Below are 20,572 nucleotides of genomic sequence, written 5' to 3'. Positions count from 1 at the left end.
ACTCCAGGAGAGTGAGGTACGAGAGGCTCCTCCGCCCCCGTTGGACATCGAGGGGGCTCCGGTGTACTCAGTCCGTTCCATCTTGGGTTCGAGGCGTCGGACAGGGGGCCTGCAGTATCTCGTGGAGTGGGAGGGGTACGGTCCGGAGGAACGGTGCTGGGTCCTCAGGAGGGACATTCTAGATCCCTCCATGTTGAGGGACTTCCACCGGAGTCATCCGACTTGCCCTACTCCGCGTCCTCCTGGCCGTCCCCGAGGCCGGGGTCGGCGCACGGCTGGGGCCGCGCGTCAAGGGGGGGTACTGTCACGGAATCAGCCGAGGCTGCTCCTCCTCCTTGCTCGGGCAGGCTTCGGCGTTCGTCGTCCCCGGAGTACTAGCTGCCACCGATCTATGTTTCGGTGTTTGACTTGTTTTGTCCTGATTGTGTACACCTGTTTCTCATTACGTTGTATTGTATTCCCTATTTAACCCTCTTGTCGTTCATTGTGTGTTGTGTGTTATTGTATTCGTCATCGGCAGTGTTCGTGTGCGGGTTGTTTTTCCTCCTTGTTGGAGATTGTTTTCTTCTCCGGTTACTTTCAAGTAAAGTACGTTTCCAGTAAGCTCTGTGTCCTGCGTTTGACTTCGCCTACCGCATTTCACCGTCGCATTCTGACAGTGTGTTCACCCTTCTTGTAGACTAGTTGAAAGCCAGTGCCATCCTCCTCTCTTTCATGTTGGCAAAACGGTCTGTGGCTCTGTCATACAGTACACTTTGTTTTTGTTGTCATAGGCTACCTAGCTATAAAGGCCAGTGGCACAACCTATTCATTTATGGTTAGATCATAATAATTTGCCTGTACAGAGAATTAAGTCAAAACCACAATTCCAAATCCCCATCTCCATCCATGGCTTAGGAAAGGGCCGATTTAGCAAGCTAGCTACTGCAGGACATCAACACAAGCAGACCAGAAACAGACACGATTTTCTGAAAATGCCATTTTGCTTTGAAAGTGATTTGATTGGTGTGAAGTCAAATCCAAACTGCCCTCCCTTGGGGGGCGTTTTACTGCACCAGGACGACCAAGAGTTGAGCTCAGCGCAACGCTGATTGGCTAATTTTTTAATATATTTTTTTATCAAGGAAGGCCAAATGTTTTCTGGCATCAATCAATCAAATGCTACGGTGACAACATGTTATACTCTTTTGGCTTACACATACTGAGACAGATGGGCACTGTTTCCCTTGCTCAGATGATTTCTCCGGTGAGATTCAGCCCCTTGCGAATTTACGGAAATTTATTAAAACACAGAGAGAGAAGAAAGATAAATTATTTAAAATATTTGGGGAAGCCTGGCTTCCCTTAGCGTCCATGAATACATGCCCCTGTATAAAAACAAGGTATTTATATGACATATTGTACCTGCCTGTTTTCCTCCCTGGTAGAGGGCTCATGCTGACTGGTGGAAGCGGAGTTTTATACAACACACAAGGACAATAGAATCTGGATAATTTATGTACACATTTATTTAAACTTGGTAATATTTATTAACCACTTGATGCAATGATTTTAAGTTAAAACCTTACAATATGGATCTTTCCGGTCCCTTTTCTGACCCTTTTCTGTATTCTAACTGTATGACTGTAACTCGTTCAAGTTAATCACTGTGTCGGTGTCAGTATCTTGAGATACGTAGTGACATAGAACCCAGGATAAAGGGGCTGAGTGAAACTGGTCTGGACTCTGTGGAGAAGGGTCATATTGTCAAAGACATTGTAGAAGGACAGAGTTCCTGCCTTGTGGTCCAAGTACACTCCTACTACTCTGGTGGAGCGGGGGACAGGTATGTCAGTCTGTTTATCATTGTGATAGAAGGAGCAGCTTGAGACACCACACTCCAAACACCAGGCCTGATTACTGCTTCTAAACCACTCATTTTGTCCTCTCCTGCTGATCCCTTTATATGAGACAGCTATATAAACCTCCACCCCGCTCCACTCTACCTCCCAGTAGCAGGCTCCAGACAGACCCTCTCTACACAACACCTGGACGTAGGTGGTAAATCTGTCTGGATGGTCAGGATAAAGCTGGTCGTAATTACTCCGTGTCACCTTTCTGTTCCCCTCAGACAGACACAGCATTTTATGTGCTGTGTTGGGATCCAATGTGAGCTGGCAGGAATCTGAGGATGAAGACACAACAACAGGTGAAATGTATGTGTGCATCCAGGTGTGTGTGTATTTGTGTGTGTGTGTAGTATATTCAAGTGCATTGTACAGTATGTGCTTTACTCACATTCCAAGAACTCCTCTCTGGTCTTGGGTTCAGCCCTCGTCTTCTGAAAGGTGGTGTCATTCCCATGTAATGCTAGTTCTCCAACTGACAGTCCAGACTGAGTTGTGCCAAATGACAGAACACAACGGGGCTCAGAAGGTGGAACAATGTGGACTTTTGTCACTATGGAGACACAGGAAATCAAATATCACTTGTCCACACTGATCATGACATAAACGTTACAGAAAGCCAAAGGAATAAGTAACTGAAAAAGGTTCTCCATTGAAAACAAACATTCAACCATAAAATTCACCTACTGAACATACTTTATGGCAGATTAGGGTCTCGATTCAATCAGTAGTGTGGAAGATCTGCGTTGTAGCGCGATTGGTCTTTAAAGGCAATGGTACCGCGTTTGTGGAGACTGTATTCACGGTAAACGCTGCATGTGTCGGCTCAATCGGAAATGACCTTTAAATATAATCCGCGCTACAACGCATATTATCTGCTCTATGGATTGAATCGAGCCCTAACTTGTATCGTATATACTGTTCTAATACTGTATGTTACCTACTTTTTACAGAGATGTTGGCAATTTCTCCAGAACAGATCTTTTCAACTTTACATTTCAGCCCAGAGATTGATTTCCTTATATCCTCAAAGGTGACGTGTTGATTGAAAGTGATGCTGGGTAAGGCCTTAGATCCAAGAGGGACACAGAGAGACTGGAAACTCTACAGATACATTAAATAAAAACAGGAAAAATATTATTGCTGGGAAAGTAAAAAATGTCACTTTCAGCAGTAACACCTGATGCTGGGGACATAGAGCCATTGATATCACCTGGAGGAATTGGATGTTGTCTTCTGTGTGTGAGAGCTTCTCCAGCTCAGTATCTCTCCTCCTCAGCTCAGCCATCTCCTGGTCCAGTTGCTTCAGCAGTCCTTCAGCTCGACTCACTTCAGCCTTCTCCTGGGTTCTGATCAAATCTTTCACCTCAGAGCGCCTTCTCTCAATGGAGCGGATCAGTTCAGTAAAGATCCTCTCACTGTTCTTCACTGCTGCCTCTGCAGAGCTCTGTTAGGACAAATTGAAAGAGAGGAGGGGTTGCATTTTAACCAGTCCATTCACTCAGCTCTCAACAGAACCACAGAAAGCCCGTTCCCTTCAGTGGGGCTCAATAGGATTGGAACATGGCCCAGCACTGGGTTCCTCACTGGTTCCAGTTTTACTGCAGTTTAGTTTAGGAGAAGTAAGTTATTTTTGAGAGGGCTAACTGCTAAGTAAATACATGTAAATTACCAACAACACTCACCTTGAGTGAATACACAGCCTGTCTCACCTCTTGCATCTCATTCTCTTTATCCTGGATTCTTTGTTTGGATTTTTGTTGTTTTTCCCCCACCTGACTCTGCAGGAAAACACATGTAATTCCATGGTTCATTTGTACAAGTGATTCTGTCTTACTGAGAACAGATCAAACTTTATGACAGGTCAAGTCTAGATCAAACTTTATGATAGGTCAAAGTCTATGCATTATGGAGGAAAAGGCATGCACGTGTCTGTGTGAGTCTGTATGGGTGCGACCGATCGGGTTCGATCCCAGATCTCCTGCGTGCCAGAAAAGCTCATTAGCCCGCTAAGCCAAAGCCTAGGCATTAGCTGAAAGAGCCAATGCAACTCTTCAGGTCTCAGTAAAGGTAACATCACATGAGGGTGTATATTAGCACAGCTAGATTATTGGATGTTGTCTGACTTCCTTTTCAAAGCTATGTTGTACAGTAGTGACTAATATTCAGCAATTAATGGTATTTTCACAGTGATACTCTGAATGAGCTGCAATTATAGATTGTTCTTACCTGTCTCTCAGTCCTTTCTGATTCAGCTGAGACTGTATCGTGGCCTTTATGTTCATCCATTGTACACAGATAACAGATAAACTTCTGATCGGTTCGGCAGTAAATCTCCACCAGTTTGTCATGACGAGAGCAGATCTTCTCCTCTAGTTGTGTGGAGGCTTTGACCAGCTTGTGCTTCTTAAAGGCAGGAGATTGATAGTGAGGCTGGAGGTGAGGCTCACAGTAAGAGGCTAGACACACCAGACAGGACTTGACAGCTTTTAGTTTTCTCCCAGTGCAGACATCACACACCACATCTCCAGGTCCAGCATAATGGTGAGCAGGGGTAGCAGCTTGGAGTCCTGTCTTCTTCAGATTCTCCACCAATTCTGCTAGCATGGTGGTTTTCTTCAGAACAGGCCAGGTGTTGAAGTTCTGTCTGCACTGGGGGCAGCTGATCAGGACACCCTTCAGATCATCCTGATTCCAGCGGTCCTTAATGCAACCCATACAGTAGCTGTGTCCACAGGGAATAGTCACCGGATCCTTCAGTAGATCCAGACATATTGAACAACTGATGGAATCCATGGCTGCTGACATTGTGGTGCACACACTAACAGACTGAGCCGATTGACACTACTTTCGTTTCTCTGAAATTGTTTGTGCTTTTGAGTGGGAACATTCCTGGTCTGGTTGTATGTGTGTGTGTACTCTTTTCCTGTACACAGTGTTGTGTTGGACAGAGACCAGGAAGAGGGTTGTGATTGGACAGAGGTGGTTAAGGAAGTTTTATTTATAGTATGTGTGCCTTGCAACACTCTATACTCCCCAAATGACAATTCACTAGATACAGACCACCACACCTCCAAGTACATAGTTATAACCAGATTTATTGAGGAAGATTAAAGTGACGATTCAGGAGAACAAAGTCTGTAGGCAGTATAATGGGAGATCAGGTGGAGACCTGGATTATGTGAACTGGAGTCCTGGGTTCCCATTTCACTTGGCAACAGTGGCAATCCTCCATGGTCATAGACTTACAGTGTGTTCCAGGGGATAGGTCTGAGCAAGGTGCTGCGAGAAAATAATGAGTAGTTATATGGGTAGGAATATGATTTGTAGATCAGTGATTCTGTACAGTGCCTTGCTCAGCTGATCCTGTCAAACGGGTTAGTTAGAAGATGAAGGCACTGTAACTAAAACCAGATAGAAAGTATGTAGAAACTATAATGTTCCCATTTTCAAATAACTACCCTTTTTCTGGGCCGCAAATTGCTTTTGACAAACAAATTGGTCCCAAAAAAAGTCTGTGCGGCCCTCCGTTGAATTTTTTTATCCAGATGTGCACCTCGAGACAAAATGATTGCCCACCGCTCTAGGTGGTGATGCAAAGACCTTTACTAATGAAGGGCATTTCAAGGGTTTTCAGTTAGCCTTTTCATTCTGCTTCGTTCAAGGGGGAGGGCGGGTTCAGACTGGCATCTGCCTGTGGCCTCCAAATCACTAAGTCCGTCCCTTGTGATAGTGATCCACAAGCTAGCCCTATTTGAAACATCGGCTTCTCCTGGTAGCATTTACCCACCAGATTCAGTAGCAAGAAAACTCCCTAAAAGCTTCAAAACCCAGTTGAAAATCCCATTAGATATTTGCCCAAAGTTTTGAAAAATAAACTAAAACTGAACATAGTTCATAATGGTTTTATTTTATTTTAGTTCATTTTGGAGTCAAAGATAATAGTTTCAGTATAGTTTTAGTTTTTCAAACAGGGTTGTTAGTTATTTTATTTCAGTTGACTAAATTGTTTTTTCAAGATTTGTTTTCATTTTCGTTTCAGTTTTCGTTTACTATAATAATCTTGGTTGTTTCAGTATATTCACAGTTCTAGAGACTGTGAACCCAGGATAGAGGGGCTGAGTGAAAGTGGTTTGGACTCTGCAGAGGAGGGTCATTGTGTCAGAGATGCTGTAGAAAGACAGAGCTCCTGCACTGTGGTCCAGGTACACACCTACTCTGGTGGAACAGCAGACAGGTATGACAGTCTGTTTATCATTGTGATAGAAAGAGCAACCAGAAGCATCACACTCCAAACACCAGGCCTGTTTACTGCTTCTAAACAAACCCTCATCAGGTCCTCTCCTGCTGATCCCTTTATATGAGACAGCTATATCAACCCAGTCTCCGCTCCACTCTACCTCCCAGTAGCAGGCTCCAGAGAGACCCTCTCCACACAACACCTGGGGGTAGGTGGTAAACCTGTCTGAATGGGCAGGATAAAGCTGGTCCTTATAACGCCGTGTCACCTTTCTGTTCCCCTCAGACAGACACAGCATTTTAAATGCTGTGTTGGGATCCAATGTGAGCTGGCAGGAATCTGAGGATGAAGACAAAAAAAACAGGTGAAATGTATGTGTGCATCCAGGTGTGTGTGTGTGTGTGTGTGTGTGTGTGTGTGTGTGTAGTATATTCATCTGCATTGTACAGTCCCAGCTAGCACATTTGGTTCCTTGGAAGTTGTGTGAACGTACGTTTTTAGTATTATCATAGCCGGAAGGTAGGGAGGGGCAGTTCCTCTTGCTGCTCCATAGGCAAGCACCATGGTCTTGTAGTGGATGCGATCTTCAACTGGAAAACAGTGGAGTGTGCGGAGGAGTGGGGTGTCATCGGAGAACTTGGGAAGGTTGAACACCAGGCGGGCTACAGTGTTCTGGATAAGTTGCAGGGGTTTGATGGCACAAGCGGGGAGCCCAGCCAATAGCGAGTTGCAGTAGTCCAGACGGGAGATGAAAAGTGCCTGGATTAGGACCTGCGCCATTTCCTGTGTGAGGTAGGGTCATACTCTACTGATGTTGTAGAGCATGAACCAGCAGGAGCGAGTCACTGCTTTGATGTTTGCAGAGAACAACATGGTGTTGTCCAGGGTCACGCAAATGTTCTTTGCACTCTGGGAGGGGGACACTGTGGAGTTGTCAACCATGATGGAGAGGTCTTGGAGTGGGCAAGCCTTCCCCGGGAGAAAGAGCAGCTCCGTCTTGTCGGGGTTGAGCTTGAGGTTGCGGGCCGACATCCAAGCTGAGATATCTGCCAGGCAAGCAAAGATGCGTGCTGCCACCTGGGTGGCCACACCTGATCTTAATGAGTGCTTGTTTATTTTGAAATAAGGTCTGTTTGAATAGACTAAAATGAACAGGTTTGTATAAATAAACGCTAGCTCCATCCTGGTGGCGAAGTGGACTAATTCCATGGAAAGAGAACAGAAGATCATAGGTTCAAAGCTCACTGATGCCATGCCACAATAGAAAAATAAATGCATGATTAATGCCTAAGCAAATTACTTTCCAGGGTGTTCTATCTGTGCTTTGAGTTCTAAACAGTTAACCCAAACTAAGCTAGCAGTGTTATTAAAGTCTTATTGAAACATGTTCTCAGAATGTTATTTAATTACCTTCAAAAAACCTATAATTTCTGTTCTCAGAACGTTAATAAAACCTCCCAGGAGAAATTTCAGGGAACCATAGTAAAACATTCTCAGAACCTCCTGCAACCTAGTAATTTACGTTCCCAGAACAGACATTTCACTTCGGTTCTCAGAACATTTAAAAAATGTTGTTTTACCGGTCAGGAAACGTATGGCTTCGTTTCGAGAACCAATGGGAAACCAAAAACGTATGTTCCCACAACTTCAAAGGAACCAAATGTGCTAGCTGTCGAGCACTCATTAAGATCAGGTGTGGCCAATTAGTGGACGCGGCCGACACACCTAAACACACTTAACAAGATAGAGGATAGAGTTTTGTTGACGCTGAGAACGGAATGCATGTTTTTAAATAACACTCTTAGAATGTTCTTTGAACATTACTAATGTTTCTTTGCGGTTTTTATGTAAAATGTCGATGTGCCAACTTCTGTTTGATAGTATCCGAACCATTTGGGCTACAATCTAACTTGCTCTACAACCCCCACAAGTGTCACAGGACTTGTTTGAAGGTAACCTGTACCGTTTCTTTTTTTTTTAAGAATGAGGAAACGTAGAAAACCTTACGCTGAAGTACTGAAATTCCATCCTAAGAAACATGGTTAGAACTTAGAACGTTATGTGCTAGCTGGGTATCCTGTACCATTCCCAGAATGCTGAGGAAAGATTGAATGCAAAATAACCATAGGACAACCACGCTCTCACAAAGCTCTAAGAAACATATGGTTCTCCGAGCGTTATGTACTAGCTGGGGTATATTCTTTACTCACATTCTAATAACTCTTCTCTGGTCTTAGGTTCAGGCCTTGTCTTCTGACAGGTGGTGTCATTCCCATGTGATGCTAGTCCTCCAACTGACAGTCCAGACTGAGTTGTGCCAAATGACAGAACACAACGGGGCTCAGAAGGTGGAACAATGTGGACTTTTGTCACTATGGAACCATAGGAAATGAAATATCATTGTTTCAATACTGATAATTTCAAAAACATTACAGAAAGTCAAAGGGCTCAGTAGTTGCCTAGGTTACCTACCTTTTACAGAGATCTTGGCAATTTCCCCAGAGCAGATTTTTCCTACTTGGCTTTTCAGCTCAAAGACTGATTCCCTTACATCCTGAAAGGTGACGTGTTGGTTGACAGTGATGCAGGGTAAGTCTTCAGATCGAGGAGGGACACAGAGAGACTGGAAACTCTACAGAGACATAAAAAACAGAGAACAGATTATTGTTGAGAAATACAAACATTTCACTTTCAGCAGTAACAACTGATGCTGGGGACAGAGAGACCCTGATATCACCTGGAGGAATTGGATGTTGTCTTCTGTGTGTGAGAGCTGCTCCAACTCAGCCTCTCTCCTCCTCAGCTCAGCCATCTCCTGGTCCAGTTGCTTCAGTAGTCCTTTAGCTCGACTCACTTCAGCCTTCTCCTGGGCTCTGATCAGCTCTTTCACCTCAGAGCACTTTCTCTCAATGGAGCGGATCAGCTCAGTAAAGATCCTCTCACTGTCCTCCACTGCTGCATGTGCAGAGCACTGTTAGGAAACACAGAAAGAGAGGAGGGGTTTCATATCAACCAGCCCATTCACTCAGCTCTCACCAGAACCCCAGACAACCTGTTCTCCACAGTGGGGCTCAGTGGGATTGGAACATGGCCTAGCACTGGGTTCCTTACTGGCTTCAGTTTTACTGTAGTTTACTTTAGGAGAAGTAAGTTACTTTAGAGAGGACTATCTGCCAAGTAAATACATGTAAATGGTCAACAACACTCACCTTGAGTGATTTCACAGCCTGTCTCACCTCCTGCATCTCTTTCTGTCTCTTCTGGATTCTCTGTTTGGATTCCTTCTTTTTCTCTCCCAGCTGCCTCTGGGAAAAAACAAATGTCAGTACATTGTTCATGTGTACAAGTGACTGTCTTACTGAGAACAGATCAAACTTTATGATAGGTCAAAGTCCATGCCTTATGAAAAGTCACGTGTGTCTGTATGTGCATGACCAATCATTTGCTATCCCAGGTCTCCTGCGTGCCAAAAAAGCGCATTAACCCAAAGCCTAGGCATTAGCTCAGGGAGCCAATGCAACTCCTCATGTCTCAGTCAAGGTTACACATCATGTGAGTGTTGTAATCGAACCACCTCTGTTACATGCATGTGGGAAGGGAAAGGGAATTCACAAAATTGAATGCATTCAACCGATATGTGTTTTCCGCATTTAACCTAACCCCTCTGAATCAGAGAGGTGTGGGGGGCTGCCTTAATCCAGGATTTCCCAAACTCGGTCCTGGGGCCCCCCCTTGGTGCACGTTTTTTTTTTTTCCCCTAGCACCACACAGATGATTTAAATAATCAAAGCTTGATGATGAGTTGGTTATTTGAATCAGCTGTGTAGTCCTAGGGCAGAAACGTACACCCAGGGGTGGCCCCTCGAACGAGTTTGGAAAATCCTGCCTTATCAACATCCACAGGGCAGTTGTTGGATGTTAACTGCCTTGCTCAAGGGCAGAACAGCACATTTTTCCACCTAGTAAATTCAGGGATTCAAACCAGAGACCTTTCAATTACTGGCCCAACGGTCTTAACCGCTAGGCTACCTGCCAGCTTTAGGTTATTGGGTGTTGATTAACTTCCTTTTCAATTTCATACAGAAATATGTGCAGTGACTCATATTCTGTAATTAATAGTATTCTCACATTGATACTGTGAATGAACAACTATTACAGAGTTTTTGTCCTTACCTGTCTCTCAGTCCTTTCTGATTCAGCTGAGACTGTATCATGGCCTTTATGTTCATCCATTGTACACAGATAACAGATAAACTTCTGATCGGTACGGCAGTAAATCTCCACCAGTTTGTCATGACGAGAGCAGATCTTCTCCTCTAGTTGTGTGGAGGCTTTGACCAGCTTGTGTTTCTTAAAGGTAGGAGATTCATAGTGAGGCTGGAGGTGAGGCTCACAGTAAGAGGCTAGACACACCAGACAGGACTTGACAGCTTTTAGTTTTCTCCCAGTGCAGACATCACACACCACATCTCCAGGTCCAGCATAATGGTGACCAGGGGTAGCAGCTTGGAGTCCTGTCTTCTTCAGATTCTCCACCAATTCTGCTAGCATGGTGCTTTTCTTCAGAACAGGCCTTGGGATGAAGGTCTGTCTGCACTGAGGGCAGCTGATCAGGACACCCTTCAGATCATCCTGATCCCAGCAGTCCTTAATACAACCCATACAGTAGCTGTGTCCACAGGGAATAGTCACCGGATCCTTCAATAGATCCAGACATATTGAACAACTGATGGAATCCATGGCTGCTGCCATTGCGGTGCACACACTAACAGACTGAGCAGCAGAGTATTAGAGATGATCATTTCTCAAGGAGTTTGTGCTTATAAGTGGGAAGGTGATGTGGCAAGGTTATGTGGCATTAGACAGAGACCAGGAAGAGGATTGTGATTGGACAGAGGTACTTGTGGAAGTTCCATTTATGGTACAGATGTGTGCCATGCAATACTGTACACTCCCCAGTGGACAATTCACTAAACACAGACAACACCTCCAAGTCCATAGTTATTAAAATATTTATTGAGGAAGATAATATGGATGATAAAGGGAGAATTCAGGCCGACAAATTCACAAGGCGGCAGGATGGAAAATCAGGGGGAGATTTTAGAATATGTGAACTGGAGTCCTGGGCTCCCATTTCACTTGGCAACAGTGGCAATCCTCCATGGTCATAGACTTACAGTGTGTTCCAGGGGATACGTGTGAGCAAGGTGCTGTGAGAACATAATGAGTAGTTATTTGGGATGCAACATGATTTGTAGATCAGTGATTCTGTACAGTGCCTTGCTCAGCTGATCCTGTCAAACGGGTTAGTTAGAAGATAAGAGGGTGGAGAAAGGTAGCCTGAAATCCAGACAAACTGGTACCCAGGCTAGGAGAAAGGAGGGAGGCATGCAAACACTGGAGAAATGGGCAAAACCCTAAACTCCATATACTGTGGTACACAAGCAATTATTTGTTCAATTATGGTTGTTGCCAACACAACACTGTGGCAACATTATAACATATAAATATTGTGTGGGAAAGTTGTAAAACGTAGCCTATTGACTTGCGAATACAACTACCTAACTGATGACATGCAGATATGTCTGCAAATAGTATAGCTCCTCTCTTGCAAACCAACGGCCATGAACCAACAGTTCCTCTCCACAGGGGATTGCAGTTCGCTCTTGTAACAAGTGTAAAGGCTGGAGAGGTGGTGAATAACAACAGGATGTATTTTCACAGCTTGGAACAAACTCAGCATATTTATGAGCACAGTGGCTAACAAGGATGGGAATGAACAATTCTGTATTAATGACTTTGAATATGAAGGGAGTTGTAAATATTTCAAATGAGACACAGTACTGTACGTGGTCACAGCCTGACCATGAAAGAAGCACAGCAGAGCAAACAATCTCATCGTAGTAAGTTCTGTATTGATGCTCGCATAAGGACAGTGTCTGGCTTTGTTATCTTCCTCTTTGAAGACATGGGAAGATCCTCTTAATACGTGATTGATGCTCACCAGCATTGACAGTAGGCAGTAGCGCATGCTGTAATCAATTTTGTGTTTATCCTGCATCCAGAACCCCTGAAGAGAAGAGTGTGTGAGTAGAATATGTTCTAACACTTAACCAACAGTTGTGTCGGCTGATGAATCAGCCTGTGAAACCAGCATCTGGTATACAGCATGAAACTAAGCAGTGGAAAAACGTGGAATGTTTCCTTACAAGCCAGAATGTTGAATAAATTTACATTTGAACATACCCTACCGGTTGTCTGTGTGGTTAATTCTTCAGTGGGTCGAATTTTGAAAAAAGAAAGTTTTTAGAATGCTGGTACCGCATTGACATTTCTATTACCTGGCACATGCGCAAAACCATGTAAACACCTGCAAGACGTCTGTCAGAATGCATGTCCTACCGTCTTATGCACGTGCCTTAGGTCAGGAGCAAACACGTCTTGATTGCCACATACAGAGACCCGCGTTTTAAAGTCGGTTAAATAATACTTTCATGGGGATATTTTGTCTCAAATTTCGACCCACTGAAGGACCAACCCCACGGACAATTGGCAGAGTAAGTTCAAATATAATTGTATCAACATTCGTGACAGACAAGGAACGTTTAAGTCTCTGTAAATGTGCGCGCCTATGTGTAACAAACAGCCACCATCCAGACTTTGTCCATTCCAATTACGTCCATCAGGCGAACCATCCAACTGGCAAACTGTGACAGCAGCGGAACGCAGTGCAGCACAGGGCCATTCATCATGCTCAGTGGCGCTGTCCGGGGCCACACTTAAGATTCACAGGCATTTGCCGTGGAGGTATGACTTAGTCTGTTAGCAGCGGGCTTGATTGAAATTCCAGTGTTGGCCCGAATATAGAGCGCATATATAACATTAAACCATGGGGTGAGAAATAGGAAAGGGAGAGAACAAGTTGAGCTGTCTGTGACCCTGTCAAGGACAGAACTGTATTTAAGGATGTGTGTATGGAGTGTGCGCATGAATGTACATGAGGGCAAGGTGTGTGTGTGTGTGTGTGTGTGAGCATACAAACATGTGTGTGATAAAGTGTGAAAGATAAATGTATAGTCTTTGTTAAATTAGATTCAATTTGATTCTATCCTTATTTGCTCTTCATGGATCTTACAGAAGATTACCTTTTTTTTTTTTTTTTGCATATGTGGGCGAAGTAAATCATTTAGAAGTGCAAGAGTGTCTGGGCATAATGATGTGGTTACCATAGCATAACAGAGATGATGAGCTTGGTGGCTAGATGAAAACGGACTCCCAGTACTTGCCTTTAAAAAAAAGTTTTTTTAGTTTTGTTCAGTGAGCAATTAAATTAATTCTGGCCCATGCCATCTTGAGGCTCATTCATGCAGATATCTGTCACAATGATCTAGGTGAGAGATGAAGGCATCAGAATGTGATTTTAGGGAGAAAAATCTAGACGCCCAAGACTTGATTGGAATTGATTCAAATATTTACATAATTGAGAATGTGAGGACACAAACCATCTGCATTGTTTAATGATGCTTCTCTTCATGACGATCACTCCCATCCAAATAAAGTATAATTATCTACAAATGCTATATACATTAACATTTCATACAATTACTAGGATCCATGGCCCCTGACTTTTCTTTGTAACTGTTTGTTGGTTGGGACAGTTTTAGCTGTGAATTCCACCTGTGCCACCCAGATACACCACTAGATGGCACTAAAGCATTTATAGTTTTCTGCTTTACCCCTCAGCACGTTGATGGAGAATATCATTTTTCTCCAGCACTGAGATGTTGCAATCGTCAAAGCTCAGTTGTTGAATCCAATCCACACTGCCATGTCTCGTCAATGATAATGCCTCTCACAGTTATGTGTGTCAGTCCCATGATGATGATGTCACTTACAGTGGGGGAAAAAAGTATTTAGTCAGCCACCAATTGTGCAAGTTCTTGTCGTGTCCCGTCGGCTGTTGGTGGTTATTGCTGTCAAACAAGAGTCCGCTTAGGCTGCACCTCGGTTAGAAGCTTTTATTCATATCACAAGTTTACAGCATAAGTTACAGACCCGCGGTGTCTGGAGAAGCACCGTCCCAAAATAATCTGAATGCTTCTGCCCCCTCTTTGTCTAGCTCATACTTATAAACAATGGCAGAAAATGGGTTGCTCCCTCTTTCGTCCAATCACCTATCCCCCCTGGGGCGTCACCCTACAACTGCTACATTTGAACTAAGATAAACATCTTTCCTTTGTCCCTCTAGAATAGTCATAATCTTCATACACGACATTCTCCCACTTAAAAACATGAGGCCTGTAATTTTCATCATAGGTACACGTCAACTATGACAGACAAATTGAGGAAAAAAAATCCAGAAAATCACATTGTAGGATTTTTAATGAATTTATTTGCAAATTATGGTGGAAAATAAGTATTTGGTCACCTACAAACAAGCAAGATTTCTGGCTCTCACAGACCTGTAACTTCTTCTTTAAGAGGTTCCTCTGTCCTCCACTCGTTACCTGTATTAATGGCACCTGTTTGAACTTGTTATCAGTATAAAAGACACCTGTGTGACCAAATACTTATTTTCCACAATAATTTGCAAATAAATTCATTAAAAATCCTACAATGTGATTTTCTGGATTTTTTTTCTAATTTTGTCTGTCATAGTTGACGTGTACCTATGATGAAAATTACAGGCCTCTCTCATATTCTTAAGTGGGAGAACTTGTACAATTGGTGGCTGACTAAATACTTTTTTTCCCCACTGTACGTAACATCCTAAATGTAATGTAAAACAGATTTCAGATTTCATCACCTCCTACAATGTGCCTATATAGAGGAACAAGAAACCCTGATAAGAAATTAAAATCTCACATGATGAACCTGTGCATATTGCAATGATATTTTAATATGGATATTATCATAAGAGTTGTGTGACTGATATACAGTATCAATCAATATTCAATAAAGCAATGCACATTTGTCATCATTGAAGCAAAGATTCATACCCGAGGATTGACTTTGTCTCGGTGAGGCCTGATATAAGTTATGTATGTCCTTACGAAAAAATATTTCAGTCAGAGTGCAGTATAACTGCAAATACTGCGTCCAAAAATGTTCTTTTTTACTGCAGTAATTTTGCAGTGTAGCTGCAGTTCAACTGCAGTATACTGCAGTTATTCTGCAATTACTGCGTCCAAAATACCACAGTCGACTGCAGTTACTGCACTTTTACTGCAGTTTCAAAACTGCAATCTTTTTTTGTAAGGGTGAGTAAATGATTATATAATGCCTCAATTGATTCTGAATTAGTATGGGAAAATAAGTTAAACAAGGTGGTCATTTCGTCGTGATTCATAGCTACCTCGCTAGAACGTGGGAATGGAATGTTTTCCTTTTGAAGCACTAAATCAATAACTCATTTGCACTCCTGATTAATTGTACTAATTTGCCAACATAATTACGCATCAATGTGCTCCAACAAAATCATTTAATCACTTAAATATAAACAGGACCAACAAGACTCATTGCCAGATAGTTTTTTCAGCCATACGATCAAACCTTTTTGACCGCCCGCCCACTTTAGGAAGTTTAAAAGCGTAAGAGGTACAGAACAGTCGTCGTTTGTTATTGAGTGTTATACAACCATTGCATATTTGACCAGGACATATGGCAGTTGAGACCTTCTGTCAGTTCTATTGGTTGTATCTGAGCAACAAGCAGGTGTATTTAATTTGTGTTGTTGATATTTCACAGTTCTTCATACCATAATTAAACCATTGGAAAACAAACATAGAAATCAATACTTTTGTAGAATCAGGTGCATGGGCAGATTACTTCCTTGCCTGTGGAGCACACACACACACACACACACACACCACCCTAAACACATGTATTTGCTGCAGGTTTTCCATTATTGAGCTGATGGATGTAGAAAGGAACTGCTGCCACGACTAATTGAAGAACGAATGAAAGGCAACATCGCATACCTGAAGTATGATCAGCTGGTCGTTCACCCCCACCCCACCCTTTCGTAGGCCTATGGCAAGTGACTCTGCTATAGTCAACTGATTTGACACACACACATTTACTCTACTTTGTGTTTCACCTAACCTCATGACCAAAAACACACATTGCTCTAAATGTCATAACCCTTTGAAGTCTTCAGTGGTATATGTGGACTGTGTCAATATGCATTCCATAGGAAGTGCACCCTTATTGATAAAACTAACACAAACGTATGGTTGTATTGGACATGTGAGACATGCACTTCTATGTTTCCGATCCACTCTCTGGTTGATTCCGACTGTGTATCTCTTAGTTGGGCAGGATATCAACCCTGATAACATGGTCTTTAACCCATTAGATATTAATAAGCAAACGATAAATTAAATGATTGTGTTGATCCAGATTCAAATTTCCTGAAATTTACCAGAAATAAGTCTATCACTTGTGATTACTATAAACTTAAGCAATTTAACAACCTGTATAGCAGTTTATCTAATTCCAAGACAAGCTTATCTTCTATCTTCCATTTGAACATTTGCAGTCTTCCTAAAAATCTTGACCACCTTGTTATCTGTCTTCTTTCAGTCATGAGCTTTCCATTGTTGCCCATTCAGAAACATGGTTGACTGAAGAGACATCCATGCTTTATGACATGTCTCCTTATAACGCTGTTCACCTCTGTAGAACATCCAAAGTGGGAGGAGTGTCCATTTTTGTTCAGAAACATTTTCAGTTCTTTGTAAGAGAGGACCTGATAACATTGATGTTGAATCTCTTTTCAAAGAAATTCCCTCCTGTTCATTTTTTCGGGGTAAAAAAGTGGTAATTGGATTCATCTATTGGCCACTCGATTCTGACATTGGTAGTTTCATTGATATCCTTGCATCAACCTTAGATGTTATTAATAATGAAGATAAAATGTGTTTTCTATTGGGTGATTACAACAAACTTATTTAAAAGTGAGAACCACTCACTGACATCTGACTTTTTGAATACTTTATACTCCAGCTGTCTGTATCCCCTCATCAATAAGCTCATGAGTGACCAGTTAATCTGCCACTCTTATTGATAATATTTTTACAAATTCTTTGAATAATGTGGCTAATACAGGTATACATTATACTGACATTTCTGACCACTTTCCAATTTTCCACTTCTCTTTGGCAGCTGGAAATAAACAGATGGGAAAGATTAATAGCATTAAATGTAGAATATTTAACAAAAGTAATTGTGAGCGCTTTAAGATATTGATTGATGATATTTCATGGGAGAATATTTATATAATCAGGCCTATGTGGAGTCTGCTTACCAGACTTTTCTCACATCTTTCAACTCTGTATTTCACCGCTGCCTTTCCCTTAGTTAAACCACATAAGAGAGCAGCAGAAGGGTTCTGTAAACCTTGGTTTACAACCGGTCTCAAAAAATCCTCAGTAAAAATTAACTAGTTTCTCACAAATCCTTCTCCCCTCAATTCTGAAAATTACTAGAAGTATAAGAACAAATTTACTCACCTACTTTGGATATCCCCAAAAATATATTTTACTAACAAATTCCAAGAACCCTTAAATAATATAACGTCAACTTGGAAAATCATCAATCAACTGTTGAATAAGAAAAAGGCATCTACAACTATCCCATCTCAATAACTCTGCGGTCTCTGATCAACGTTCTTGTTATCTCTCAGAACGATCTTCTTGACCCTAACCAGTAAGGCTTCAAGACGGGTCACTCAACCGAGACTGCTCTTCTCTGTGTCATGGAGGCTCTCCGCATTGCCAAAGCTGACTCTCTCTCCTCTGTTCTCATCCTCCTAGATCCTACCTCACACAGGAAGCAGCGCAGGTCCTAATCCAGGCACTTGTCCTCTCCCATCTGCACTACTGCAACTCGCTGTTGGCTGGGCTCCCCGATTGTGCCATCAAACCCCTGCAACTTATCCAGAACGCTGCAGCCTGCCTGGTTTTCAACCTTCCCAAGTTCTCTCATGTCACCACGCTCCTCAGCACACTCTACTGGCTTCCAGTCGAAGCTCGCATCCACTACAAGACCATGGTCCTTACCTATGGAACAGCAAGAGGAACTGCCCCTCCCTACTGTACCTTCAGGCTATGCTCAAACCCTACACCCCAACCTGAGCACTCCGTTCGGCCACCTCAGGTCTCTTGGCCCTACCACCCCTACTGGAGGGCAGCTCCCGCTAAGCCCAGTCCAATATCTTCTTTGTCCTGACACCCCAATGGTAGAACCAGCTTCCCCCTGAAGCTAGGACAGCAGAGTCCCTGCCCATCTTCCGAAAACATCTGAAACCCTACCTCTTCAAATAGTATCTTAAAATGTATCAGCCATTATCTGTACTACCATGTTTTTCTAAACATTTAAATCAACACTGTATTCTATATGAGAATCAATATGGTTTTCGTAAAAAGTACTCCACAGATATGTCTCTTTTGCAACTTGTTGATAAAATATTTAAAGCCCTTAACAACAATGAATACGCTCTTGGCATCTTTTTAGATTCATCCAAAGCGTTTGACACGGTTGATCATGAAATATTACTTTCTAAATTGCATTATTACGTTTTTCATGATTATACATGTAATTGGTTATATACTGTAGTTATGTTTATGATAGAGAACAATTTGCTTATGCAAATAGCTATGCATCTACCAGGGCCAAGATATCCTTAATCTATATCAATGACCTTGCTGCTATGTCTTCTACCGTACTTCCCATTCTCTTTGCTGTTGATACCAATTAGATTTTAATCACACAATAATTTTGATTCAATAATTAATGAAGCCAACTCAGGCATGGCAAAATAGTCTGAATGGTTCCATATAAACAAATTATCTTTAAATGTTAAAAAACCCAACTTTATTGTATTCACTAGTAAGAATAAGAAATATTGTATGAAAAAATAGCCAGAATCTCAATTGGTGGGAATGAAATAGAACAAGTCACATCCACTAGATTGCTTTAAGTTCTAATTGATGAAAAGTTATCCTGGAAAGATCAAATTCAATTTGTCTGCAGCAAAGTGATGAAATCTGTTGGTATCATCAGAAAGATTGGTGGTTTGGTTCATCAGGCTTGCTTCCTAACTCTATACTATAGCTTAATTTACCCATATCTCATTTACTGTAATATTGTCTGGGCCAGTACATTTGCCTCCTACCTACACAAATTACTCATCATATGAAAGAAATTTGCAAGACTAGCCACCTCCTCTAATTGCCTGGCTCTATCTGCACCTTTGTTTAAGAAACTCAATATCTTGTCTATTTACGACATCAATGTACGGCAATTTTGCATTTTCATCTACAAATACTCATACCTAGCTTCTTCCAGGTTAATTCTGAAATCAAGTTTCATGTTTTTAATGTCACGTGCACAACTACAGTGAAATGCCTTTTTTGCAAGTTCCAAACCCAACAGTGCAGTAATCAATATCAATGTAGTACTAAAAATAACATAAAGTAGAACAAAATAAGAAAAACACGAGAAAGTAAGAAGCTATATACAGGGTCTGTTTCAATACACATTTCATGAAGCTCCCGACTAACAGTTTTTTTTGTCATTTTAGCAGACGCTCTTATCCAGAGCGACTTACAGTTAGTGAGTGCATACATTAATTTATTTTTCATACTGGCCCCCCGTGGGAATCAAACTCACAACCCTGGCGTTACAAACGCCATGCTCTACCAACTGAGCTACATCCCTGCCGGCCATTCCCTCCCCTACCCTGGACAACGCTGGGCCAATTGTGCACCGCCCCATGGGTTTCCCAGTCGCAGCCAGCTACGACAGAGCCTAGATTCGAACCAGGATCTCTAGTGGCACAGCTAGCACTGCGATGCTCATGGACCAGGCAAGGAGGGCATTAATCAGTGAGGCAACAAAGAGACCAAAGATAACCCTGAAGGAGCTGCAAAGCTCCACAGCGGAGATTGGAGTATCTGTCCATAGGACCACTTTAAGCCGTACACTCCACAGAGCTGGGCTTTACGGAAGAGTGGCCAGAAAAAAGCCATTGCTTAAAGAAAGAAATAAGCAAACACATTTGGTGTTCGCCAAAAGCCATGTGGGAGACTCCCCAAACATATGGAAGAAGGAACTCTGGTCAGATGAGACTAAAATTGAGCTTTTTGGCCATCAAGGAAAATGCTATGTCTGGTGCAAACCCAACACCTCTCATCACCCTGAGGACACCATCCCCACAGTGAAGCATGGTGGTGGCAGCATCATGCTGTGTGGATGTTTTTCATTGGCAGGGACTGGGAAACTGGTCAGAATTGAAGGAATGATGGATGGCGCTAAATACAGGGAAATGCTTGAGGGAAAACAGTTTCAGTCTTCCAGAGATTTGAGACTGAGACGGAGGTTCACCTTCCAGCAGGACAATGACCCTAAGCATACTGCTAAAGCAACACTCGAGTGGTTTAAG

General features: G+C 42.5%; 2 protein-coding genes across 2 annotated transcripts; both read right to left on the bottom strand.

Annotated features, from left to right (window-relative positions):
* Positions 1-1,490: 1,490 nt before the first annotated feature.
* On the bottom strand, positions 1,491-4,905 carry LOC121569202 (E3 ubiquitin/ISG15 ligase TRIM25-like). The gene is made up of 6 exons (XM_041879962.1): positions 4,116-4,905; positions 3,572-3,667; positions 3,100-3,333; positions 2,831-2,990; positions 2,278-2,439; positions 1,491-2,164 (listed from the first exon to the last, which is right to left on the bottom strand). The coding sequence occupies exons 1-6, from the start codon at positions 4,692-4,694 to the stop codon at positions 1,644-1,646; spliced, it is 1,752 nt and encodes a 583-aa protein (XP_041735896.1). The 5' UTR covers positions 4,695-4,905; the 3' UTR covers positions 1,491-1,643.
* A 59-nt stretch (positions 4,906-4,964) lies between these two features.
* LOC121569201 (E3 ubiquitin/ISG15 ligase TRIM25-like) lies at positions 4,965-10,909 on the bottom strand. Its single transcript, XM_041879960.1, has 6 exons — positions 10,300-10,909; positions 9,336-9,431; positions 8,864-9,097; positions 8,599-8,758; positions 8,337-8,498; positions 4,965-6,465 (listed from the first exon to the last, which is right to left on the bottom strand). Exons 1-6 carry the CDS (start codon positions 10,876-10,878, stop codon positions 5,939-5,941), a joined length of 1,758 nt encoding a protein of 585 aa, XP_041735894.1. The 5' UTR covers positions 10,879-10,909; the 3' UTR covers positions 4,965-5,938.
* Positions 10,910-20,572: the final 9,663 nt, after the last annotated feature.

Source organism: Coregonus clupeaformis, chromosome 7 (genome assembly GCF_020615455.1).
Source record: "Coregonus clupeaformis isolate EN_2021a chromosome 7, ASM2061545v1, whole genome shotgun sequence".
Taxonomy (NCBI): domain Eukaryota; kingdom Metazoa; phylum Chordata; class Actinopteri; order Salmoniformes; family Salmonidae; genus Coregonus; species Coregonus clupeaformis.
This window is presented reverse-complemented; position numbering and strand designations above follow the sequence as displayed.

What these genes read in the sequence shown, in the direction of transcription:
- LOC121569202 (XM_041879962.1), bottom strand. Translation starts at nt 4,694, where the DNA reads ATGTCAGCAGCCATGGATTCCATCAGTTGTTCAATATGTCTGGATCTA. An exon ending in CAGAAAGGACTGAGAGACAG is followed by an intron (nt 3,668 to 4,115) that starts GTAAGAACAATC and finishes GTTTTCCTGCAG; the next exon opens with AGTCAGGTGGGGGAAAAACA. An exon ending in ACAACATCCAATTCCTCCAG is followed by an intron (nt 2,991 to 3,099) that starts GTGATATCAATG and finishes ATGTATCTGTAG; the next exon opens with AGTTTCCAGTCTCTCTGTGT.
- LOC121569201 (XM_041879960.1), bottom strand. Translation starts at nt 10,878, where the DNA reads ATGGCAGCAGCCATGGATTCCATCAGTTGTTCAATATGTCTGGATCTA. An exon ending in CAGAAAGGACTGAGAGACAG is followed by an intron (nt 9,432 to 10,299) that starts GTAAGGACAAAA and finishes GTTTTTTCCCAG; the next exon opens with AGGCAGCTGGGAGAGAAAAA. An exon ending in ACAACATCCAATTCCTCCAG is followed by an intron (nt 8,759 to 8,863) that starts GTGATATCAGGG and finishes ATGTCTCTGTAG; the next exon opens with AGTTTCCAGTCTCTCTGTGT.